Genomic DNA, 27,561 nt, shown 5'->3' on the forward strand with positions numbered 1-27,561 from the left:
GCGCTAACCACTAGGCTACCTGCCGTGTGTGTGGTGTGTGTGGTGTGTACTGTGTCTCACCCCAGATGCCGGTGCGCTGGTGGGAGATGTAGTCTTCCATCTTGGACCTGAAGGCCGTTTCCCCTCCCCGCCGGCCTACACTCCCATCATCCACCAGCAGGAAGGCCTGGTAGTTATTATCCAGGCAGCACGAGTCACGGGATGCGTTCTGGACATAATACCGCGCAGGGAAACTACCCTGAGAGAGGAGGAGGAGGGGGAGGAGATGGAGAGAAAGAGAGGGGGGTGGGAGCAAGGTTAGAGAAGGGGATCAGCGAAGGTAAAGCGAGAGGGGAGGGGGAGAGAGATCAAGGTAGAGAAAATAAAGGAGGGGAGACAGAAAAAGAGAGGTCAGTGTGATTACCATCCATTGTGTATTACAATGTCCTTGTTGTTACTAATTACATTTCCTGTGGTTTTGCTTGGCTGAGTGAGAGAGGGTGAGAAGAGGGGAGAGATGAAGGAAAGTGAAGGACATTAATTTATTTGTATTCAGTGTCAGTGTACAGTAGTGTGTTCCTGTGCCGCCTTATGTGTGTGTGTCTGTGCATGTTTAATTCTGTATACATTGAACATTGTGTGTGTGTGGTCATGACATGTATGCGTCTATTCATGTGTGTGTGTGTAAGTGTATTTGTGTCTCTGAGCGTGTACCTGTGTGTTAACTAGCTGCTCTCTGTTGTGCACCAGCCCCCAGGGGGCCACGCCCACAGCAATGACTTTCTTCTGGGAGAGGGAGGAAGCCGCTGCTGCATGATCTCGCACTGCCTCCCCAACACAACGACCCACCCCCTCCCTCAGCCCCCCCGTCACTATCCACGCCCCTGGGAGAGAGAGGGAGTGAGAAGAGGAGGGAGAAATGCAGGGAGAGAAGGGGGAGGGGAAGAGAGGGAAGTGAGAGAAATGTTAATGACACAATAGGTACATACATTTTTAGAATGAGTCTGTAATCCCTGCAGGAATTGAACCCACAACCTTGGAATAGCAAGCACCACATGCTTACCAACTAAGCAACACAGAATCATAGACAATAAACAATATACAGATAAGGAGCAGGAACCTGTTGGTTAAAATCAAATTTTATTTGTCACATGTGCCGAATACAACAGGTGTAGGTAGACCTTACAGTGAAATGCTTACTTACGAGCCCCTAACCAACAATGCAGTTTAAAAAAATACGGACAAGAATAAGAAATAAAAGTAACAAGTAATTAAAGAAGAAGAAGGGCACTGTGAAAATGTGAGATGCATCCATCCTTTAAAAGTCAATTTGTCCATTTTACGGCAGTGAAAGACGTATTGGAATCAGGCCTAGAAAGGGTTCTTTCAAATACTGAATTTGAATGCTCACTTATGCCCCTATATGAAACTACTGTTCAGTATATCCTGTTCCTTCTCTGGATCAGCTGTCATCTGACCTACTGGTTTGCCTCTTACCATTGCTGTGTCTGCAAACTTTATTATGCTTTATGTCTGAACTTGCTTATTTCCCGGCCTTGATTTAATGAACCTGGCCTAGGTGGTCATGTGTCCTGTGAATATCTAACCAGTACAGCTAGAGGAAGAGGAAATGCAGAGCTTCAAAATGGTACAGTATATCATACTGTAAGGCGTCTGTGTGTAGCTGGTGAGATGAGTCAGGCCCAGGACAGCAGATATGAGTAATGAAAGCAATTTTACTCAATAATATAACAATACACGTCGTATAAATACAAGGCCACAAATACAGACCGCAATACAATAAACAATTACTCAAACAAACAAACATGGAGGAACAGAGGGTTAAATAATGAACAAGTAATTGGGGGATTGAAACCAGGGGTGTAAGACAAAGACAAATAGAAAATGAAAAGTGGATGGGCGATGGCTAGAAGGCGGTGACGTCGCCTGCCGAACGCCGCCCGAACAGGGAGAGGGACCGACTTCGGCGGAAGTCGTGACACATACACTGTAGTTGGAGGAAAAATGGGAAAGTTATGCTACTTTGAAAGATAATAAACCTGTAAATCCACTTAGGAGACATGTAGGAGAAAAAGCCTTTGAAAGTCTCTTCTTTGTTCACGTCCCTTCAGCATTGTTCACGCCTGCATTGTTCAAACCGCACTTAGCCCCAATCACACGTTAGTCCGCATGCGAGTCAGCATGGCATTGTCCTCCAGAAACTAGTCTCTCCAGTTCCTACTCTAGTCTCCAGCTAATTTATTACCTGATTTACTTAACAAAAGGCATATCTCCAAAAGTGGTCCAGGTGTAATCTGACATGGCACAAGTGGGGGGGGGGTCCTCTTTTGTTCTCTATTGCTCCTCTATTGTTCCTCAAGCAAGGGGGGATGCCAATGACATCAGAGGGCACCATCAGGCCAACTCCCTGAATGGCTTACTCCATGAAGTTTGTACTTGTCTAAAAAAAACACATTTTGCTCAAAACATACTTATTTTTAGCTTACTCTATTTATAAGTGGGATGTTGTTTTTAAAAGTAAAAAAATTGCTGGAGTGCATCATTAAAAGAAATCAGAAATACTGTTAGAATGTTTTTCAATTGACTGCCATAGGCCCAAATAAAGAAGTAAACTTTGGCTATTAATAACATAATTTGTTTTTCACATGGTTGGTATCACGACAAGGTTCAGATATAAAAATGGGGCATTGGGCCAAAAAAGTTTGGGAACCTCTGTACTATAGTATTTACTGAACTGTTTTTACAGACTAGTACGGTATACTATAGTTTTTACTGTAGAGTTTTTGCAGACAGTAATCTATGTACTGTAGAGTTTTTGGGGACATAAGTGTAGTATTTACTAACATGTTTTTGTTTTATTATGTTTGACATAGAAGTAGGGGGCTTTCTCCTTCAGGAAACCTACTGGACAAATACTACTCTGAACAAAAATATAAATGCAACATACAACAATTTCAAAGATTTTACTGAGTTACAGCTCATATAAGGAAAACAGTTGATTGAAATAAATTCATTAGGCCTTAATCTATGGATTTCACATGACTGGGAATACAGATATGCATGTCTTGGATCAGAAAACCAGTCAGTATCTGGTGTGACCCCCATTTGCCTCATGCAGCGCGACACATCTCCTTCGTATACAGCTGATCAGGCTGTTGATTGTGGCCTGTGGAATGTGGTCCTACTCCTCTTCATTGGCTGTGAGAAGTTTCTGGATATTGGAGGGAACACGCTGTCGTACATGTCGATTCAGAGCATCCCAAATGTGCTCAATGGGTGACATGTCTGGTGAGAATGCAGTCCATGGAAGAACTGGGACATTTTCAGCTTCCAGGAATTGTGTACAGATCTTTGCGACATGGTACTGTGCATTATCATGCTGAAACATGAGGTGATGGCAGCGGATGAATGACACGACAATGGGCCTCAGGATCTCGTAACGGTATCTCTGTGCATTACGATTGACATTGATAAAATGCAATCATGTTCATTGTCCGTAGCTTATGCCTGCCCATACCATAACCCCACCGCCACCGTGGGGCACTCTATTCACAATGTTGACAGCAACAAACCGCTCACCCACACGATGCTATACACGCAGTCTGCCATCTGCCCAGTATAGTTAAAACTGGGATTCATCCGTGAAGAGCTCACTTCTCCAGCATGCCAGTGGCCATCGAAGGTGGGCATTTGCCAACTGAAGTCAGTTACGATGCCAAACTTCAGTCAGGTCAAGACCTTGGTGAGGAAGACGTGCATGCCGATGAGCTTCGCCGAGACGGTTTCTGACAGTTTGTGCAGAACGTTTTCAGTTGGAGAAACCCACAGTTTCAGGGTGGCTGGTCTCAGACAATCCTGCAGAATCTGGATGTGGAGGTCCTGGGCTGGCGTGTTTACACGTGGTCTGTAGTTGGGAGGCCGGTTGGATGTACTGCCATTTTTTTTATGTGGGTTTGTAAGGAATGATCTGTTTTTGGTCACATTACTTCTCAAAAATGCACCACTAATGTTCATACAGTGAGCCTGTAGAAGGGGCTCTGGTCTCAATTACTCTGAGAGGCAGGCCTGTCGTGACCAGATTTAACCTCTCATGGGCCAGGCCCAGAGGGCCATGGTCTATGGGTAAGGTTGATACATTTCTCTGTTTACCTGGGTCAGGAGATCCGTGCGTAATGGGAGTTTCCAGGGCTCTTTGCAAAGCATAAGAATGATCTCTGCTAGCCAGAGCTTGCCTGGCCATCGAGGGGCTACCGGGATAAGGGAGAAGCCTCCTTCCTTCATTAGGGCTGTTGCGTTGACTGTATTACCGCCACACCGGCGGTCACAAGTCACGAAGGCAGTCACAGTAATTAGGCTTCTCCAAGCTCTGATGCCCCGCTGTCCCTCTAATCACTCTGACATCAATGCAAATGTAATCAAAAATCTAATCAGACACTACATGAGAGCCCATGAGCCCAAAACGGCCTCCATTAAGAAGAGGAGAATCCCATCAGCTTTCTATAAGCTAGGCCTACAATATTTATTTATCAACTTTCCTAATATTAAGCACATTGCTTATCTTTACAACAGGACTATAGCTTACCTGGCTGGCATTCGCTATTTAAGTGCAGAGATGGCATGTATTTTCCCCCCTGCTTCAATACAGGTGCATGATAAATGGTCCATTCTAAATCAAAACGAATTTCACAAACTCATCAACCAAAAAAAGTCCCTTTTTCAGGACCCTGTCTTTCAAAGATAATTCATAAAAATCCAAATAACTTCACAGATCTTCATTGTAAAGGATTTAAACACTGTCTCCCATGCTTGTTCAATGAACCATAAACAATTAATGAACATGCACCTGTGGAATGGTTGTTAAGACACTAACAGCTTACAGACGGTAGGCAATTAAGGTCACAGTTATGAAAACTTAGGACACTAAAGAGGCCTTTCTACTGACTCTGAAAAACACCAAATAAAGATTCCCAGGGTCCCTGCTCATCTGCGTGAACATGCCTTAGGTATGCTGCAAGGAGGCATGAGGACTGCAGATGTGGCCAGGGCAATAAATTGCAATGTACGTACTGTGAGACGCATAAGACAGCGCTACAGGGAGACAGGACGGACAGCTGATCATCCTCGCAGTGGCAGACCACATGTAACAACACCTGCACAGGATCGGTACATTCGAACATCACACCTGTGGGACAGGTACAGAATGGAAATAACAACTGCCCGAGTTACACCAGGAACGCACAATCCCTCCATCAGTGCTCAGATTGTCCGCAATAGGCTGAGAGAGGCTGGACTGAGGCCTGTTGTAAGGCAGGTCCTCACCAGACATCACCGGGAACAACGTCACCTATGGGCACAAACCAACTGTTGCTGGACCAGACAGGACTGGCAAAAAGTGCTCTTCACTGACGAGTCGCAGTTTTGTCTCACCAGGGGTGATGGTCGGATTCACGTTTATCGTCGAAGGAATGAGCGTTACACCGAGGCCTGTATTCTGGAGCGGGATCAATTTGGAGGTGGAGGGTCCATCATGGTCTGGGGCAGTGTGTCACAGCATCATCGGACTGAGCTTGTCGTCATTGCAGGCAATCTCAAATCTGTGCGTTACAGGGAAGACATCCTCCTCCCTCATGTGGTACCCTTCCTGCAGGCTCATCCTGACATGACCCTCCAGCATGACAATGCCACCAGCCATACTGCTCGTTCTGTGCGTGATTTCCTGCAAGACAGGAATATCAGTGTTCTGCCATGGCCAACAAAGAGCCCGGATCGCAATCCCATTGAGCACATCTGGGACCTGTTGGATCGGAGGGTGAGGGCTAGGGCCATTCCCCCAGAAATGTCTGGGAACTTGCAGGTGCCTTAGTGGAAGAGTGGGGTAACATCTCACAGCAAGAACTGGCAAATCTGGTGCAGTCCATGAGGAGGAGATGCACTGCAGTACTTAATGCAGCTTGTGGCCACACCAGATACTGACTGTTACTTTTGTTCAGGGACACGTTATTCCATTTCTGTTAGTCACATGTCTGTGGAACTTGTTCAGTTTATGTCTCAGTTGTTGAATCTTGTTATGTTCATACAAATATTTACACGTTAAGTTGCTGAAAATTATCACAGTTGACAGTGAGAGGATGTTTCTTTTTTTGCTGAGTTTATTATATATAAAGACAAGATTAAATCAAGAATAATCTGATGGGTGACAATATTAGCCAATCACTTGTGAATTCTATATTATCACTTGTGAATGATGCCCAGCTTAAGGCAAGAATAAAAACAATCATAATCACACACCTCATGTAGCTTAGCCCATAGGCCTATAATGTTTTGACAAAGTTTGTATCACAACTAAAGTGGCCAAATAACTCCTTAAAATTAAGCACATTAATCCACTTTACAAGGGGTGTAGAGCTTAACTGGCATACATAAGCACCGTGTGAGTTTCAAGTTTGTGGAAGATCATTTTCACGATAAAAATTCACCTTTATAATAAAAGCATTACATGCATAATTGCATTTGCAGTCACTTTTGATAATGGTGTTTTTCGCTAACAGAACATTCATGTTTATAGCCTACTGCCACGTGCGCATTGCTGCGCTTATAACGTGAAGAAATAGCCTAATAGTTTATCAACATTTTACGCTAAACGTTCTGATCTGTTGCGTCAGCCTCATTGCATAAAAAAAGTTTTTGTTGATGCTAATGGTTGTATTGATTTGGGATCTATCGCATTCCACAACTGTCCCAGACTATGTTTGGAATATTTATTTCTCACACAGAATAGGTCAACTTTTATACTATGCAGGATAGTAGATTGAAATAGGCTCGTGCTTTTGCTGTTCGTTAGGCCTACTCATCTCGTTTGCTGACGAAAACTAAATGTGGACAGTTCTTCCAATATCTTCAATATGCACCTCGGAATTGGATAAGGACACGCCCAGTTATGTCCCTGATGTGTCGGTCTTCACTTGTAGCCTGTGAGAAAGACCCGGTCACGTGATGGAGAGCCTCAGGGAGAAGGTCTACAAAAGGCATTGATTTTTTTTGGGGTGCATTATGGCCACACAAAGGGGCTGCCGCCGGGATATTCGAGGCATTATCAAGTGCTTCTCAAATTGTGAATGAGAGAATGACGAAGTGTGTAAAGCCTTCAAATCATCATTAGAGTCGCATCATGCAGCCTTGCAATGTATTAAAAATCTAAACATATAGCCCAACGTTTGTAGAACAACTAAAGTTACATTAATAACTCTAAATCAGTGGTTCCCAACCTTTTTCGGTTAATGTATGTAACTGAATTTTGCTCTGCTCGGGGTACCCCTGAAGTACCCCCTCATGTGCATTTTAACAGTAGGTCTATGGTCTCTTGAGTCTTCTCAATTACCCCCTGTGGATAGGCCAAGTGGTACCCCTGGTTGGGAACCACTGCTCTAAATTAAATCATATAGGAGTACCTATTTCTTTGTTAACCTCTACACAGAATAGCTGAATGTGTGCATTCCCTCAAATCGTTTGGATAAAATATCCTTTCTATTTTATTCAGCTTTGTTCAATTGCATTCTTCATACTATAAAATAATGGCATGGAATTCTAAGCAAATCTTGTCTGCTAAACTAACTAGTGTAGCCCACAGCCATATGGCATAGCCAGATCAGGAAAACTCAGACTAGACTACATTTTCTTCATATCATGTTTCTTTAGACCTGTCTAAAATAAATAATGGATTTATTGTGATGGTGTAGGCTATATTACATGGATTTATTAGACTTTTTAAAATGTATATGTTCCAAAGGTCTGCATCAGTGGCTTGTAGGAAGACAGGAGATGCTAAATGTGTTTATGTTAATTAATGATCAAATACCGTGAGACCGACAGTTATTTGCTTGACAATCACAGGCGGACAAAAGGTCTTGACCTCCACAGCCCTATTGGGGAGTATGAGTCCTGTAGGGGGAAAAGCGTTGAGCAGTTTGAGAGAGTCCAGTCCTTGAGGTGCATAACCTGATATCTCAAAGAAATACGGGTAATGTGCCTTTTCATGCGATGCAAAGAGATCTACGGATGCTTGTCTGCATTTCTTCTCGATTCCCTCCACTACTCGGAAATGGAGTTTCCAATATCTGTAAAGGGGATTCCCTCTGGACAATAAGTCCACTCCTACATTTAGTATGCCAAGGACATGAGTCGCGCATAAGGAAAGTTGATGAGTTTTGCTCCACAGAATAATTGCCTTTGCTAGGCTGTGAACAAGTGCAAACCTGGCAATTGACACTACTGCGTGCCAAGTAGTGTTGTCACAAAACCAGAATTCGACATAATTTGACTTTGATATCAGGTTTAGTACACCAAAACGATACCACGGCAAAAAAGGAAAATTAGCCAGACAAAGTGACAGAATGGCACTTGATCCAGACAGATCTTTTGAGGTCTATATTACATCATGTACATTTTTCAAAGATAGCCATGTATGCATTAATTAATCAATTATACCATCATATAATCCATTTGACTTTGTTTATTACAAGGTAACTAGATAACATAATGGCAATTGAATTTAATTGTAAATAGCTATTGATAAACTGGGTTAATTCAGATGTAGCCAAGGCCAATTCACAATTCTTTTTTTCTTTAACCTTAATTTAACTAGGCAAGCCAGTTAAGAACAAATGCTTATTTACAATGACAGCCTACACCGGCCAAACCCAGACAACACTGGGCCAATTGTGCACCGCCCTACGGGACTCCCAATCACGGCCGGTTATGATACAGCCTGGAATCAAACCAGGGTGACTGTAGTGACACCTCAAGCACTGAGATGCAGTACCTTAGACCGCTGCGCCACTTGGGAGCCTAATAAAGGTGAATGCATTTTCAATAGGAGTGTGTTCATGTATTGAGTTATTCAGCTTGTTTTGGCTGATTTCATGGGGTTACAGATGAAAAAGTATCTATTTCCTTTCCATTTGGGACTAATGTTATTGTGCTGATCAACAACATTTGCATTGAAGAAGCAATCTCTTCTTTTATAAAAGTGTGTGCTGTCTCTAAGACCTAATGACATCATTCACACACACAGTGAGAGAGATGGGAGGTGAGGGCATAGACATTAAAACCAGTAGATAGTGATAGCGTTGATGTCATCCACGTATTCCTATAGATAACTCCCGATGGCGCATGAAGCCGAAAGTATTTGAATTTGAAGCGCGCCATATTGCTGAATGGGGCTGAATGGCAACCAAAAACAAAATCGCTAACGATCATGGTGAAAGTGGCCATAACTAGCAAAGGATCATGGTCGATGTAGTCGATTTCATCCTGCCTGAGAGAGTCAACCCAACCAGGCAAACTCAGGCCTGCCAGCCTGTGATTGGTCTGTGTCAGCACGTGGTCCTGTGTGACGACAAATGTAGTGGTCAGAACGGATCACTATTTAATTAAATATCACGATTTGTAGTGAACTTTATAATAATTCACTGTGGGGACCAAACTTGATCATAATAAACACATTTTAGTGGCCAAAATGGCTTCAAAATGTTTTGTTTGTTTTTAATCGTAATTTACATAGGCTTTCGAGGGCAGACCAGGGCTTGCTACGCAGTAGCAGACCAGCACTTCAGAGCTCAGGACTTCACGCTCCAGACCAGACACTCGGGGCTAGGGAGAACAAGTGAAGGAATAGGTATTTTGTCAATGACTGTATGGTTTTTGGTGACAATCAGCTTTGAAATCAGCATACTTGCATTATGGTACTTAGTTATCACAAACAAAGTTCTAGAATAGTGAATTAACGTTAGTGTCACGACTTCCGCTGAAGTCGGCTCCTCTCCTTGTTCGGGCGGCGTTCGGCAGTCGACGTCACCAGTCTTCTAGCCATTGCCGCTCCACTGTTCATTGTTCCATTTGTTTTGTCTTGTTTCCCCGCACACCTGGTTTACATTCCCTAATCACACTACATATATATATATATTCCCTCTGTTCCCCCCATGTCTTTGTGTGGAATTGTTTTTGTTTTGTGTGACGCGCCAGGCTGGTTTTTCTCCGTGTACCGTGTTCACCCGTAGTATGTTTATTGTTAAACATTTTTTAATCATTGTGACTTTGTCGCGCTTTCACTTTTGCTTTTGGCTGGAGGTTTGTTTGACGCAGTTGCGTCCGTCTGTTGTTTGCTTCTGCCAAATAAAGTGTGCACCTGATCACAACTCTGCTCTCCTGCACCTGACTTCTACACCAGTAGCGCACAACCTGACAGTTAGCTTCAGTTGTAAGTTAGCAAGGAAAGTTAACCTACAAAGCTGGAAGCTACTGGTATCTTCTGGCATTGTAAAGTGTTGTAGCCTGTAATGGACATTGTTTTGCAAACAGTAATTAAAAGTTGAAACATTTTTACATGCCGTGCAGCATTATTGAAGTGTGTTAACGTCTGTGCAGCATGAGTGGGGAGCTAACATGATGCAGCCCAGACTCCCAGTGAGTGCAATGGTTCCTTGGGACAGGCTTGAGCTAGCAATGACTAAGTGGAGCAGGCACGATGCGTTTACCCTATAAGGGGACATCGGCAGCGCTGCTAGAGAGACTTGATCCTCTCTCAATCAGTAGATGACATGAGACATTTGACAGAATTACCAAAAGTTTAGAAAAATTCTAGTACCATGTTCTAGTATAAACAAAAAGTACAGAAGTTTCGGTATACCTTTCCAGAATGCCGTTGAAGGCAGGAGGTCTCATTGCAAACTGCAGTCTGTAGCCCTTGGTAACTGTGGATAGGATTCAAGGCTTGACGGCACATGCGTGCCAATTGTCTACTCTCTCGGCGAGTAGCCAACAGGGAGGCTGACTCTCACTCACCAGTGGTGCATTGTATTTTTGCTCTGTTTCCTTGGCAAGATGCCTGGTTGTGACAGGTGTTTTATTGAAAGAGAGTGTAGTGACACTGGGAACAGGTGACAATGCTTCGAATCAACTGGCAATTTGTCTTCCTGCCTCGGCTGAAAACGAACGAGTGGAGGGGAGAGCTGTGGCACGGAGGGCACCCGGGGGTAGAGTGATCTCCCTTGTGTGGAGAGTCTGTGCTCCACCCAAGAAGGAACAGTGCAGGGAACCGAATGCCTCGTTGACTGCCCCTCTCTTCCGCAGGGGACGTACCCATAAGTCTGACACCCCTTCTTCCTGGCAGGAGAACCAGAGGGGCGGGACTTGGACGTGGCTACAGGGGATGGCCGTTTGCCCCAGTGTCACATGCTGTGTTTCTGGGGGCTTCCCCATTCCCCACCTTGGTTAGTGGAGGGCTAGCCCGGATTGCCACAGTTCCCAGGTCTACAGGGCAGACAGAAGTTGAAAGCTTGACTTTCCTTCTTGCAGAGTTTGCACTTCTGCTGCATGTTGGCAACAGAAGGCCCAAACAGTACCTTAGGCACTACTAGAGTTTCAAGGAAGTCTTCTTTGCCCTTGTCAGACCGGTTGAGCCTCAAGGCTCTCTTTCCTACCACCGCAAGATTCATGGCAGCATTGGATGGCACCTCTAGAGGCACGGAGGTTGAGCTCTGTGATGGTATTGGGGTTGAGGTGGTAGGCCAGTGAAAGCTCAAATACCCAGGTCCTCCATGTCCTTGACCTCCATGTTGGAAAAATGCCTGGTTTGGACCCTGGAGGTAAAGGGATTGACACAGTAGCGCTTGGGTCCCGGCAAGTAGGCTGGGACAGCCGGGAGGAGCTGCGGTCACACTTTATTTGCATAGTCCGGATTTTCTACAGATGGTCAAACTATTGATAAGCAACTGCTTGCTACAGTTAGGGTTAGGTATAGAATACAGATTAGGGTAAGGGTTAAGTTTAAGGTTAGGATAAGGGCTAAAGTTAGGATTAGAGCTAGGATTAATAGATAATTAGTTGAAATGTTACTGATAGCCTGTAGAGCCTCTACAGATGGACTATCCAAATAAAGTGCTACCAGAGCTGCTTGCCTGGGACAGCACGAGAGGAGAGACGCCTCCCATCGTAAAAGTCCCCCTCTGCGTCTCAGTCACCCACGGGTTCGGCCCACTCAATGTCAAGTCTGGCCGCTGCCCATTTGCAGACATTGAGCAGCGAATATTTGTCGTCCACTATCGATGCCCGCTAAGGACGGAAGATGATCTGTCGGCTTACGCCTCATCTTCCATCTCCTCTTCCTCTCCTGCGTAGAGGAGTCTTATCCCGTCACCATAGGGCGGGAGGTCCTCCTCCCAATGGGGGTCATCAGGAAGCATTTAAGGAAAATGTCAATTTTCAGTGTACAAACTTAACATGATGAACAATTATGACATTTACTCAAACAGGTGGTCAAAAATAACTATCTGAAAGCCACGGCCCCGATAAGCCACACCTCTCCAATCTTCTAATAGGCTGCCACCTCTACAATATATTATTAAAAAGATTCAAATTGTACCCCTCCCATTACAAAAAGGTTCCAGTTTGAACCTTTACACTGGGGTTCCTCAAGAAACCTTTTTGAACTGGAAAGGTTCCCTCCGTGTGGCAATTTTTTGAATGCCTAAAGGTTCTTCCAGGTTCCTTTACTTCTAAGAGTGTATGAATTAATTATATTTTAAACAAATAGATGAAACAGAGTGGGCGTTGTCCTCAGCTGTGCTCTGACCAGCCTCAATCACAGCACACCATGGTATGTCTGTTTGTGTGTATGTGTGTGTGTGTGTCTCACCGGTTCTCTGTGCCGCCTTGACCAGCCCCTGTCTCAGCACCTCCCTGACCCAGGTCTTGACCTTCTCGCACCCCCCACCCCCCACAACAGAAACCACCAGGTTGGGGGAGGGCACCCCCCAGTGGGCCGTCATCAGACTGTACACGATCTGAGGTGGGGTGTCGCATGACAGACGCAAGAACTGACCAATAGGAAGAGAAAAGGAGAAGAGGATGGGGAAGGGTCAATGAGTATCGCCACACAAAGTTATGATGCTCAAGAGGCTACATAAAGTGCTGCTTGCTAGTTGCTTGTTTTGCCTATATGGTGTAGCTAATCGAAAGTGAAGAGATATCAGTACAGGTGAGAACATTCGGCCCACCATGGTTCCATAGAATGCCAGACAGACGTTCTGCAACATACAGCCCAACTACACCTGATGTAGATGAGCAAAAGACTGAAATGAACTACATTCACATATTTGTCATTTAGTGTCAATGAATGGCTATGTGACGTATTCATTTCATAACATATAGCATCATGAGATTAGCATGAACTCAATCTCTCAGTAGGATCATGTGGTAACATAGCTGAGTCAATTGATAGTTATGAGTTGACGGGCACTAAGCCAGCTACCTAATTTATGAATCAGCCAGTCACCATACTGACAGATATGCATGTGTGTGTCCTAATGTTATTTATACCTTAGTAATACCCTGGGCTGATTGATTGAGTGCGGGACACGGCTGAATAAACACACCGTCCTCCATGAGGTCATCAACAAGGGCCAGAGGCCAAACCCAAGACACCAGTGTTGTGTGTGTGAGTTAGTTTGCCCTTGCATGAGTGTGTGTGTGCTTGCATATGTGCAAGTGTATGCACGCACGTGTGTGCATATGTTGCTATGTGCATGCTCTTACATGTGTGTGTTACTCACATGGCTGTGTCTCCTGCCAGCCCCTGTGAATTCCAGCTCTCCGAAGGCGTCGGTGGGGTACTCTGAGGAGTGCTGGGAGCTGTCCCACTGGCTGACGATGGCGGCTCCGAAATAGTCTCCCGTAGCGTTGGAGCCGTGAGTCTCCCGCATGCCCCCACACTGACACAATGCCCCATTGCTGACAGGGAGAGAGACACACACACAAAACACACACACACACACACACACACATTTGCATAGACCAGACACATTTTGCATTGTAACTGTAACTATATTGTGTCAGATAAAGGGACAACTCAGTGACCCAGAGAGAGGCTGTACCTTAAAGAGTCCTCTACGAATGTGGTGCATACTCTCTTCCTGATGATGTTGGGGATCCAGCTCTGGGAGAGAAAGAGTTGATTAAGAGTAAACTATCTCGGCTACAGATGTTGAATTTTTTGTGAAACCGGATGTATAGTAGCAATTAGCAAAAAGCCAAGTCATCATATACATTGTACGAAAGTGTGTGTGTTTGTGTGTGGACTACATGGACATGTTATTGTGCAAAGGATGCTAAGGATTAGCATAATACAAAAATCCCCATTAAAATCTGTCGGTTTAAGCTATGTCACACCTCCGCATCTGCGGTGAAAAGTGACAGCGCTATTGCGGTGTTTGTCTGACCATGAGACTTCCTGAAAATCGGTCTTCACACAAAATCGTCTGTAGCAACCCCTCTATGGAAAGATGAGACTCTCACGAGCACGATGTGCTCTGTTCTACGACCCACAAGCGTCTTGGGACTCATCTGAAGTCGGTACAGCCGATCTGCCAACTTCTGTCTGTAGCGTCTGAACGGTCTGGGCTACACATTAATATGTGGAAAGGTGAGACTCATCTGAATGCCCCCTAGTACCAGTTGATGAAAATGAATGGAAGTACTGTATATAATGGGACTGTTTAGTGCCAAAAATAAGGGCTTAAATACATGTTAAAAAAAATGTTTCCTGATCTTATAAATGTATATCTATCAGATAAGACAGACACTTCAGAACAAACTTCCTTTAGATTTTTTTGGGGGATATCTGTTGTTCCATGTAGTAAATCTGTTATTCAATGCGTTTGCATGGGCTAATATCAGTAAGGACAAAAATAGATATCTTTTTACCAAGGTTCCTAACCCTGACTGTCATTCTGAATGCAGGTTGCGGGTAAATAAAAATTCCCAACTCGATAAAAAAATAACTAACTAAAAGCCACGCCCCACTAAGCCACGACTCCAATACAACAAGGCCCTGCATTACAATATTTAAATAATGTCACTAAGATAGCACAAGTGGATTCGTCATTGTACACAGCATATTCTCCAGTGCTGAATCAACACAGTGTTATATTTCAGCAATAAGGCCCGAGGAGGTGTGGTATATATGTCCAATATACCACGACTAAGGACTGCTCTAAACACGACGCAACAAGGAGTGCCTGGATACAGCCCTTAGCCGTGGTATATTGGCAATTCACCACAAACCTCCAAGGTGCCTTATTGCGATTATAAACTAGTTACCAACACAATTAGAACAGTAAACAAGTAATTGTGTGTCATACCCATGGTATATTGTCTGATTTAGCACGGCTTTCAGACAAATCAGCATCAAGGATCCAAACTACCCGGTTTATAACACTGTTCCATTGTCTATAATATGGGTCCACACTTTTCAGTGTTAAATTAAAGGTTGAGTAAGTTAGAAAATTGGATACATTTGTGGACAAAATTCTATGTCAATAGTATATGAGTAAATACCATAATGCAGTTATTTTGTTTGATACGTCTCTTCTTAGCTTGAATCGTATTTTTTCAGCGCTAGCTGTTTGGTCCGAACACATTAACAAATCATAGGATTTTATCATAGGAAATTAACACCTGTAATAAAGTAGCCTCTGCTTCCAGGCCTCAGCACATTGTTCTCAAGAGTCTGGGGAAGTTCATATTGGAACGGTAGGTATGAGTGGAAAGCTGATTACCAGCGGCTGCTGGCTAAATTGGCTGTGAGAAACACAAATTATCCATATTAAGATAATTTACGGTGCTAGCATTGTTGGCATACTATATATTGTTTAGAATACATTTTGTATATCATTTGCTTGAAAATGACACTACCCCAAGTGGGCACCAGTGAAATTGATTGGCTTTTCGTTTCGACTCTCCGCCTTTGTTCATAGCCATTGTCACGACTTCCACCGAAGGTGGCTCCTCTCCCTGTTCGGGCGGTGCTCAGCGGGGAGGGTTTGGCCAGGGTAGGCCATCATTGTAAAATTTTACTGACTTGCCTAGTTAAATAAAGGTTAAATAAAAATTTAAAAAGGCCTGCATTGACTCTTTTTTGCACTAACTCTATGCACACACACGGAACACTGCCCACAAACTTACACTGACATCCCAACACACATACATCCAAACACTTTCACACTCACCACATACGGTGCTGTTACTGTCTATTATCTATCCTGTTGCCTAGTCACTTTACACCAACCTATATGTACAGTTGAAGTCGGAAGTTTAAATACACTTAGGTTGGAGTCATTAAAAAAACGTGTTTTTCAACCACTCCACAAATTTCTTGTTAACAAACTATAGTTTTGGCAAGTCGGTTAGGACATCTACTTTTGTGCATGACAAGTAATTTCTCCAACAATTGTTTACAGACAGATTATTTCACTTATAATTCACTGTATCACAATTCCAGTGGGCAAGAAGTTAACGTATACTAAGTTGACTGTGCCTTTAATAAACAGCTTGGAAAATTCCAGAAAATGATGTCATGGCTTTAGTGCCTCTTTGTTTGACATCATGGGAAAATCAAAAGAAATCAGCCAAGACCTCAGAAAAAAATGATAGACCTCCACGAATCTGGTTCATCCTTGGGAGCAATTTCCAAACACCTGAAGGTACCACGCTCATCTGTACAAACAATAGTACGCAAGTATAAACACCATGGGACCACGCAGCCGTCATACTGCTCAGGAAGGAGAAGCGTTCTGTCTCCTAGAGATTAATGTACTTTGGTGCGAAAAGTGCAAATCAATCCCAGAACAACAACAAAGGACCTTGTGAAGATGCTGGAGGAAACAGGAACAAAAGTATCTATATCCACAGTAAAACAAGTCCTACATCGATATAACCTGAAAGGCCGCTCAGCAAGGAAGAAGCCCCTGCTCCGAAACCAACATAAAAAAGTGCACATGGGGACAAAGATCATCATTTTGGGAGAAATGTCATCTGGTCTGATGAAACAAAAATAGAACTGTTTGGCCATAATGACCATCGTTATGTTTGGAGGAAAAAGGGGGAGGCTTGCAAGCCAAAGAACACCATCCCAACCGTGAAGCACGGGGGTGGCAGCATCATGTTGTGGGGGTGCTTTGCTGCAGGAGGGACTGGTGCACTTCACAAAATAGATGGCATCAGGAGAAAGGAAAATGATGTGTATATATTGAAGCAACATCTCAAGACATCAGTCAGGAAGTTAAAGCTTGGTCGCAAATGAGTCTTCCAAATGGACAATGACCCCAAGCATACTTCCAAAGTTGTGGCAAAATGGCTTAAGGACAACAAAGTCAAGGTATTGGAGTGGCCATCACAAAGCCCTAACCTCAATCCTATAGAAAATATGTGGGCAGAACTGAAAAAGTGTGTGCAAGCAAGGAGGCCTACAAACCCGACTCAGTTACACCAGCTCTATCTGGAGGAATGGGCCAAAATTCACCCAATGTTTTGTGGGAAGCTTGTGGAAGCCTACCCAAAACGTTTGACCCAAGTTAAACAATTTAAAGGCAATGCTACCAAATACTAATTGAGTGTATGTAAACTTCTGACCCACTGGGAATGTGATGAAAAAAATTAAAGCTGAAATAAATAATCCTCTAATATTATTCTGACATTTCACATTCTTAAAATAAAAGTGGTGATCCTAACTAACCTAAAACAGGGAATTTTTACTGGGATTAAATGTTAGGAATTGTGGAAAACTGAGTTTAAATGTATTTGGATAAGGTGTATGTAAACTTCCAACTTCAACTGTACATTCTGTAGCTACCTCAGTTACCTTGTACCCCTGCACATCGACTCAGTACTGGTACTTCTTGTATATAGCCAAGTTACTGTTATTCTTTATTGTTATTCTTTATTCACTGTGTATTTATTCCTAGTGTCATTATTTCTATTTGCATTGTTGGAAAATGACCCGTAAGTAAGCATTATTTCAATATTGTTTATGAAGCATGTGTCAAATAAACTTTGATTTGATTTGATTTGTTGGGAGTGGCAAACAGCTTGGATACACTCCACCTTCTTTCAGCCTCTTACTGACAAGAAGTTACACAGGCTTTATTACCGAAGAGGTGAAAGTGTGGTAGGGACTAATAATAAAAGGTACTATCTTGTCCCCTAAGGTGCACTATTGGCTGTTTTGCGGTCACACTGCAAACTTACAATTATGTAGGGGAGAGTTGGGTAAGTTGAGCCATTTTTTACAATCAGCATCACTATGTCAAGAGAAATATAGTATTCTTTATAAAAAAGACACTATCTACATTAATTTCCGGATGTTGTGTATCCCTGGAAATAATCACAATTGATGTAAACATAACAGTTTTGAAAACATAGCTTGTCAAAAGTAGTCTCTTAAAAAAAATGACCTCAGCTATGGGGTAAGTTGAGCATAGAGAAAAGGGTAAGTTGAGCCACCTTGGGGTAAGTGGGTGATGGTGTTCTGTGACAGTGGGTGATGGTGTTTTGTGACAGTGGGTGATGGTGTTCTGTGACAGTGGGTGATGGTGCTGGTCGGTCAAAGTTTAATTAATGGATTGGGGGTGTGATATATTGTGTATCTAAAAAGCATGCCTATATTCATATATAGATCTCTCTTTTCAATATCACTTATCCTTCCATTTCTTGAGCAGTTGTCTGGGACAGGGATGTTGTTTTGATGTGCCAATTTGTAGGCAAGTTCTCTCCATAAAACTAGTCTGCGTGATTCTTGACATGTTTATCAAGCTCAGACTCCATGTCATCAGATAAGACCTTGTGTGCCTCTGCTACTCTATCATAGCTCTCTTTCACACAGGTACATGGTGCTTTTCTTTTTTGTCAATGTACCATTCAGTCTATTTTTTCCATCTCTTGCTGCTGCTGAATGGACTTCTTCCCTTCTCTCAATTCCTTGGGGGGCTAAACGTGCTGGTTTTACATTTGTATACACTGGGCATGACGATGTCTGCTCTTTAACAATAGTTTAAATACATGATACATTGCATAAAACTGACAAAATGTTAGAATTTGTATGGTCTATGGTGGCCATTGGCTCAACTTAACCAATGGACATTGGCTCAACTTTCGTCAAGGCAAACATATTGACTATATTAGCCCATACATGATACACTTTCATGATAGGTTTATGATCTCACATTGTAGCTTGATTTACAATTTTTAAAAATTCTTCATTTGGTTTAGATACAAACATCATTAAACCTATAACACAATATATTAACTTAACTATGATAATCTGCTTTTTGCACCCAACTTGCTCACCACTTTTTCCACGTTGTTTCTTCCTTCAAATACTCCATGGAATGATTTAATATTTGGTGTATGGACGGTTTCCCAGAAACAAGGGGTGGCTCAACTAACTATTTGGGTCAACTTACCCTACTCTCTCCTACCTATAATTAATGGTACAGTGGGCATACCTTACAGGGTACCACTACAGTGACAAGCATTTGTACCCCTTTAAGTATAATGTGCAACCTTTTTTTCTGAGACTGTGGGATACTGTAAGTGTTAAGTAAACAAACTGTAGACCAATCTAACTGGTAGAACCTGACTAGCAATAGCTGCTGAAAGGGGATAACAACTATTGTGTAGCTTGTGAGCGTCATAGAGCAAAACATGTTACACGTGTTCATGAGAGTCTCAGCTTTTTCATAGATAGCTACAAACTATTAAAAGCGCAAACCATTCTTACTCTACAGGCGTTTTTGTAAAAAAAGACCCTGCCCGGGGCCCCTTCTGGGTCCGCCCTTGTCTCACAAAAACTGCTCTAGCTCAGCCCCTTTCAATAACACATAATGGTTGTTACCAACTGATGTAGAATAAATAGACAAATCCAAATGGTACAACCCAGCAGTATGTAGCTTAAATACACAATGTTTAAAAGGGGTTAGAAGCCCTAAATCACGCCGGCCTTAAGGCATGGCTGAGTTATCGATAAATCAGGAAGTCCAATTTTACGTGTCCATTTAAATCCTTTGTAAATCCACTCCAATGGCCTGTCAACTTGAAACATTTTAGGGTCATCAAAAACATTACCATGTCATAGCATATGTTTGGCATTGATATTATAAAAAAGGAGGAAGCTTAACAACTCACTTTTTTGACTACGAAACACTGTTTAAAATAATCATAAAAATCTTCTTCTCTTGGCCTAAGAGTCAGATTCACTCCAAATGTGTTCTTTAGACTCATCACAATAGTTCCTAATTGATGCATTTAAAGATGACCACACTATACCAGTAGATGCTTATTAGCACATACGCTAATATGCAAAAAAATACTTCTCACGAACTATAGGACTAAATGACACCAAATTTGGAATGTAGGCCCTTGGTATGTCTTAAATTAGCTTTTCTCAAACTAAGGGATTGTCCATTTAAACCACTGTAAATCCACTCCACAGTGGCCTATCAACTTGTCTCATCACTATTATGGCCAGTACCTAAGATGAACCACAATGAATTTGCTATTGACATAAAAATAAACTATTAACTACTAAATCGTATATGTAACGCTAATACTCAAAATCATCTGCAATCATCTTCTCATTAACCATAAGTCAGATTGACTCCAAATTTTGTATTTAGACTATTACATCAGTCTAATGGTTTTGAGAAGAAAAAAAACATACATTTTCTTCTCATGAATGATAAATCATATTAACTCAATGAATTTGAGAATGATTAGTTGCTGCATTTTAAGTGGGCCACGCTACACCACTAGATGACACCAGGGATATAAGAACTGAACCGAACAACATGGGGCCATGAAATTTGGTATGTAAACCTTATGTATATGTCCTTAGAAGCTGTGTGGATATAAAGTCACTGCAACCTTTGATGGCTGCACTATGGATGTCATTAGTATCCTATGGTGCCACTTAATTTTTTATTTAACTAGGCAAGTCAGTTAAGAACACATTCTTATTTTCAATGACAGCCTAGGAACAGTGGGTTAACTGTCTTGTTCAGGGGCAGAACTACAGATTTTTACCTTGTCAGCTCGGGGATTTGATCTTGCAACCTTCCAGTTACTAGTCCAACACTCTAACCACTAGCCTACCTGCTGCCACTGGTGCCAGAGCAATGACTATTGTCTAATGCAAAAAATATATATAAAATATGGGCAAGCCAAAATAAATATTGTGATTAGTATATCTGTATAAATCACATAATAGGGCAACAATGTTGTATGAACATAGTGAAAAGTGGATCTATTATTCAGGAATATTAGAAACCCGGAAGTCTGCGTATTACAGCTGTGAGATTGTATTGACGTATTTTGGAACGCTGATGTGGAGTGTATCAACTGAGATTTAAATCATTTACACACAAATATTGAATTCCTGGACTTTATTTTGTCAATGATGACCACAATATAGCTATATACACACTAATGCTGAAAATATTTCACAAATCTTAACGTAAACCATTAGTCAAATTGACCCCAGAATTGGTATATAAACTCATTACATTAACTAATGACTAAGAATGTCATTAAAAAATAACCAACCTACCACATTTCACTAAACTTCACTTGCATCATCCTTGTGGTATTGAGATAAACATGGTAATGATTTCACATGATAGTTCCTACATGATAGAGTGCTTGCTTTGATAACCAACTGATACTGTCCTTTCGATCATCCTGTGAACCTTGTTGTAGAGGACTTATGGACTTAAATCATTGTGCAACATCATGGGTAAGTTCTGGCCATTGTCTTTCAGCTCGAAAAATAGGATTTCTACTGCTGTGAGCGTTTCAATTCTGCCTGTTCAATGTATTTCCATCACATTTTCAAACTGTAGGCTACTGATGGTTTTGTCATAAAAACTGTTGTGTTAATTAGCAAATTATTAGATTATTATGGACAAGAGCAAGATTATTTATATTTGTCAAATGGCTGCCAATCATCGATCATCATGTCTCCTGTGAAGTTCATCATAACTTATTTCCTCTGTAGCATAATAAACCGCATGCTTTTCCGAGTTGTAGTGGGAGGACCACATAACATACCATCATGTAACTCCAAGTTTCCTTTAACATCATTCATTTTACCGGCAAAAAGATCCCACCATGTGGAATGAACAAATTGTCTGTCGACATTTATGAAATGATCTCCTGTTTCTATCATCTTGTTCTTGGCTGTTTTTATGCTTCATATCATTTATCTGCATGGGTTAATCGTCTTGGTAGCCAACTTGATTCTTCTTGCATGTCCTACTGAGGTGAAAAAGCATTGGATTGGTGTAAACATGGGCGAGAGAGAGTTTCCTTCCACCAGTCTTAGCATTATTATTTTTGAATCCAAGTCACATTGAGTTTGACTTCACATTTAAAGGGCCAATCAGCAGTTGAAACAAAAACAAAGCATTATACCCTTCTAAAATAAGCTTGGTGCACATAAATTGTCATTTTTCGCTTACATTTTCAAGTATAAAATTACATTTGTTTTCATTGCTTTTTAATAACAAATGTGCCCAATCTGGTCTTGGCACATGTGGTCCAGACAACAGTTCACAGATAAAGTGCCGATAGGCTAGCCTACATGATGAGATCATAATGCATAAAATAAGAATATTTGTATTTGTCAAATGGCAGCCAAGCAACATGCCACCAGGGGTCTATTTATAGTCCCCAGGTCCAGAACAAATTCAAGGAAACTCACAGTATTATACAGAGCCATTAGTGCATGGAACTCCCTTCCATCTTATATAGCACAAGTGACCAGCAAACCTGGTTTCCAAAAACAAATAAAGCAACACCTCACGGCACAACACCTCTCCCCCATGTGACCTACTTGTTGTGTGTATGTAGTAACATGTGTAACTGATAGATGCACACACACACTACATGTTAATGTTTTTAAATGTATGTAAATTGTAAAGTCTTTGTCTGTAATGTATTTCTTGTTATATGTCGAACCCCAGTAAGATTAGCTGTTGCCATTGGCTAATGGGGACCCTAATAAATCAAAGCATCGATCATCATGTCACCAGAATTAGACCCTGGATATTTATTGGAAAAGAGCACCAAGCTCATCACTGTGCACTTTCACCACTCTGAAGTTCATCATAACATTATCTGTAGGGTAATAAATTGCATCCAAGTCATAGGAGGACAACACATATAATCATGTGAATCCAAGTTTACTTCAATATAATGCTTTTATATCAGTATTTGCACATAAATGCATTTTCCATCGCCATTTCATGCGGATTAATTTTAGACACAAAAATATTTCACCATGTGGAACGAACAAATTGTCACATTTATATAATTATACTCCCACTTCCTGTTTCCATCACAGCTGTAGTGATTTTCTATTCGGTATGACAATAGTCCCATAGAAACTGTGGATGGAAACGTGGTCTTTGTCTCTATTTGCTCTCTCTTGAACAGAGTTTTGTCCAGTCTTATGTTTCCTTTGTTTCTATTTCTCGGGAACAATGAATGTAATGCATAGTACTACCATATCAGCATGTGGGCTATCATGCCTTATCTTTTGTGACTGACACAAATTGTGTAATTTAAATTCTCAAGTTTAGTTTATGAGAGGCTGCATACATATACAGAACTTATGGGCCAATTGTCACACAGTTTTGCTTTTTCACTCCTTTCAAATAGGGGTAGAAAAACCTTTCAGCTTTTGTATGTCAAGAGAACAGAGGACATTAAAAGTCATGTTTTTTTATAAACTACTTTGTGGGACAGTTGGCAGCTGCTATACAACTTAAATTAGTCGTATGTCTAACCTATCATCCTATCAGTTCATGCATGAAAAGATGGACTAGCCTGCCCTGGTGATTCGAGACGCGCTTGTCACAACAGAGTTATGTTTTTACAACAACGCAGACATTATCCCGTCATTCCCACTCAAAAAACGGTTAAACGTCGACAAAAATATGCAATAAAGTCATAAAGAAACTTGTTAGAAGGTATGAACAAAACAGCAAGCCTACAGTAGTATGCCTTGCCTACATTGATGAGTAAGTAACTGTCACAAGGATTGAGAATTCAGCTATTCTTGTCTCCCTGTCACCACATAGGAATAATGTGCCATTTACGATCAATTTGCAGTTGTGCAGATTTATTAAAACAATATTTGCCAAACGCAATAGCTTTATACTATAGAGCCTTGAGGAGGTAGATTTTTGCCAATGAATGTAAAGCTACTGGCATTGATGAATGTAAAGCTACTGGCATTGATGAATGTAAAGCTACTGGCATTGATGAATGTAAAGCTACTGGCATTGATGAATGTAGGCTATATCAAGATTAGGGTACAAGAGGTTAGGTGGAACTGTAAGATCAAGATTAAGATACAAGTTTACTGGTTCTGTAAGCACTTAAGCCTACTGAATTTCAGCAACAGAAAAGAGAGCAATTGGTTAAATAAAGAAATACCAGGAAATGGAAAGGAATGACATAGGCTACTGCAATTTTACATCTAAATTGATTTTTATTTTGTGATAAACGTTATTCTATAATAAAAAGTCAGTTAATACTATACTTTCTGCATTCAGTGAAATATTTAACACAGAAACAGAAAACACTTTCTGCATATGCTGTAGTAGGCTACCATTCACACACAATTTTGGCTTGCCAATACCCAAAGAAGAACAAAAAGAACACCTTATGGCACAACGGGGACTGATGAGACATTTTTATGCATTTTGTATTTTTTTATTAAAAATATTTTTCACCTATTATATTTCGCATTTGTATTACATAGCCTATGTGATATGTGGTTGGGATACAACTGTGATATGTGGTTGTCTCGCCTAGCTATCTTAAGAAGAATGCACTAACTGTTGGTCGCTCTGGATGGGAGTCTGCTGAATGACTCAATTATAAATGTACACTACATGACCAAAAGTATGTGGACACCTGCTTGTCGAACATCTCATTCCAAAGTCATGTGCATCCATATGGAGTTGGCCCCCCCTTTGCTGCTATAACAGCCTACACTCTTCTAGGAAGGCTTTCCACTAGATGCTGGAACATTGCTGCGGAGACTTGATTTCATTCAGCCACAAGAGCCAGGTCGGGCACTGATGTTGGGCGATTAGGCCTGGCTCACAGTCGGCGTTCCAATTCATCACAAAGGTGTTCGATGGGATTGAGATCAGGGCTCTGTGCAGGCCAGTCAAGTTCTTCCACAGCATCCCGAGTGGAGCAGTGGCCCAAGGCTGTGCCACTAGACATCCTGGTTCGAGTCCAGGCTCTGCTGCAGCTGGCCGCGACCGGGAGACCCATGGGGTGGTGCACATTTGGCCCAGCGTTGTCCATAAGGGGAGGGTTTGGCTGGCAGGAATGTCCTTGTCCCATCACGCTCTAGCGACTCCTGTGGCGGGCCGGGTGCATGCACGCTGACACGGTTGCCAAGTGTACGTGTTTCCTCTGACACATTGGTGTGGCTGGCTTCTGGGTTAAGCAGGCATTGTGTCAAGAAGCAGTGAGGCTTGGTTGGGTTTCGGAGGACACACGGCTCTCGACCTTCGCTCTCCTGAGTCCGTACGGGAGTTGCAGCAATGAACCAAGACTGTAACTACCAATTGGATACCACAAAAATTGGGGGAAAAATAAATAAAAGTTCCTCCACACCAATCTCGACAAACCATTTCTGTATGGATCTCGCTTTGTGCACGGGGCATTGTCATGCTGAAACAGGAAAGGGCCTTCCCCAAACTGTACTATAGAATGTCAATGTATGCTGTAAGATTTCCCTTCACTGGAACTAAGGGGCCTAGCAAGAACCATGAAAAACAGCCCCAGATCATTATTCCTCCTCCACCAAACTTTACAGTTGACACTATGCAGTCGGGCAGGTAGCGTTCTCCTGGCATCCACCAAAACGCGTTTCCAGAGTCCAATGGCGGCGAGCTTTACATTGCGCATGGAGCATGGTTAGGCTTGTGTGTGGCTAATAGGCCATGGAAAGTGATTTCATGAAGCTCCCCACAAAACAGTTATTGTGCTGACTTTCCTTCCAGAGGCCGTTTGGAACTCGGTAGTGAGTGTTGCAACCAAGAACAGACAATTTTTATGCGCTTCAGCACTCGGCAATCCCATTCTGTGAGCTTTTTATTTATTTATTTATTTATTTATATTTTATTTGTTTTACTTTCATTTAACTAGGCAAGTCAGTTAAGTACAAATTCTAATTTACAATGACGGCCTACCAAAAGGCCTCCTGAGGGGACGGGGCCTGGGATAAAAAATAAAAAATGAATACAATATAAATATAGGACAAAACACACATCACAACATGAGAGACAACAGAACACTAGTAAAGAGAAACCTAAGACAACAACATAGCAAGGCAGCAACACATGACAACACAACATGGTACAAACATTATTGGGCTTGTGTGGCCTACCACTTCGTAGCTGAGCAGTTGTTACCCCTAGACATTTCCACGTCACAATAACAGCAATTACAGTTCAACTGGGCAGCTCTGGCAGGGCAGAAATTTTACGAACTGACTTGTTGGAAAGGTGCAGCATTGAAAGTCACTGAGCTCTTCAGTAAAGCCATTCTACTGCCAATGTGGCTAGGGAGATTGCATGGCTGTGTGCTCGATTTTATACACCTGGCTGAAATAGCCGAATGCACTCATTTGAAGCGGTGTCCACATACTGTTGTATATATATAGTGTATATTTATGTATATTTTGTATTTGATATGCTGTTTTGTTCACTTTTTGGTCCACAGGAAGAGTACCGCTGCCTCAAAAGCAGCTAATTTGGGATAAAATAATGCTAAAAAGACACGGGTTATTTAATGTACGAAATTACGTGACACGTGTTTGGAATAGTAAACCAAACCTGATCTTTGTCGGATGTTCTTCTTCCCGTTCTCCCGTCGCCTCCTTCATGCTCTTTATCCGTCATTACACACTCTTGCCCCCTCCCTCTCGCCTCTTCTCCGGTCATGTCTAGATGGATTACAGCTTTTGTCAAATTGACGTCAAAGTACTTTTTTGTGCATTTTAGCTAAACCTAACCCTTCTCCTAAATGCTATGAAAAGTACATTTTTACAAAAGCTGTATCCCTCCTAGACAAAACCCTCTTCACCGGCAAGGGGCTAAAAAAAATCTCGAAAAGGTCCGACGCCAGGACAGTAACAGTTAAAACCCAATTTTTAAATTTGAAGTTGACTGCTGAAATTGCACCGCATATAGAGCTAGAGCTGCGCTCCCCCACAACCACGGAGCTTCCTAAATACGTTTACAGAGCTCGATGTAGCTGTGTGTAGGCCTATGTAACCAAGCCCACGACAGGTATGTTGCAGACACGGCGTAGAGATGGGATGATATAGAGTGGGAGGAGACCAAATGGTAAATTAATATTTAGGAAGTCCACCATTCTCAAACCAACGGAATCACTCAACAAACAAACCACGGGATGCTTCAGAGGGGAGAACGGCTCATAATAATTACCAGAATGGAGCAAATGGAATGGCGTCATACACCTGGAAGTCATGTGTTTAATGTATTTGATAGCATTCCACTATCGCCGCTCCAGTCGTTACCACGACCCAGTGCCACCAACCTCCTGTGAAACAATAGCAAAATATGTTGATAATGAAGTTTCACATGACCTTCCCCTTGTACTGTAAAATAAATTGCACCCCCCATA

At 42.1% G+C, this 27,561-nt stretch overlaps 1 protein-coding gene across 1 annotated transcript in view; it reads right to left on the bottom strand.

Moving 5' to 3' along the window:
• The window catches only part of LOC106600670 (transient receptor potential cation channel subfamily M member 4), a 60,448-nt gene extending 33,118 nt beyond the window's left edge, over positions 1 to 27,330 (bottom strand). Inside the window, exons 1-6 of the mRNA XM_014192188.3 lie at positions 26,748 to 27,330; positions 13,929 to 13,990; positions 13,608 to 13,785; positions 12,692 to 12,872; positions 694 to 863; positions 61 to 238 (exon numbers count right to left, since the gene is read on the bottom strand). Of these exons, the coding sequence (XP_014047663.2) occupies positions 61 to 238; positions 694 to 863; positions 12,692 to 12,872; positions 13,608 to 13,785; positions 13,929 to 13,990; positions 26,748 to 26,855 (877 nt within the window). The 5' untranslated portion in view covers positions 26,856 to 27,330. The remainder of the gene's footprint in view (positions 1 to 60; positions 239 to 693; positions 864 to 12,691; positions 12,873 to 13,607; positions 13,786 to 13,928; positions 13,991 to 26,747) is intronic.
• Between the last annotated feature and the right edge of the window lie 231 nt (positions 27,331 to 27,561).

This window comes from Salmo salar, chromosome 03 (assembly GCF_965601325.2).
Source record: "Salmo salar chromosome 03, fSalSal1, whole genome shotgun sequence".
Taxonomy (NCBI): domain Eukaryota; kingdom Metazoa; phylum Chordata; class Actinopteri; order Salmoniformes; family Salmonidae; genus Salmo; species Salmo salar.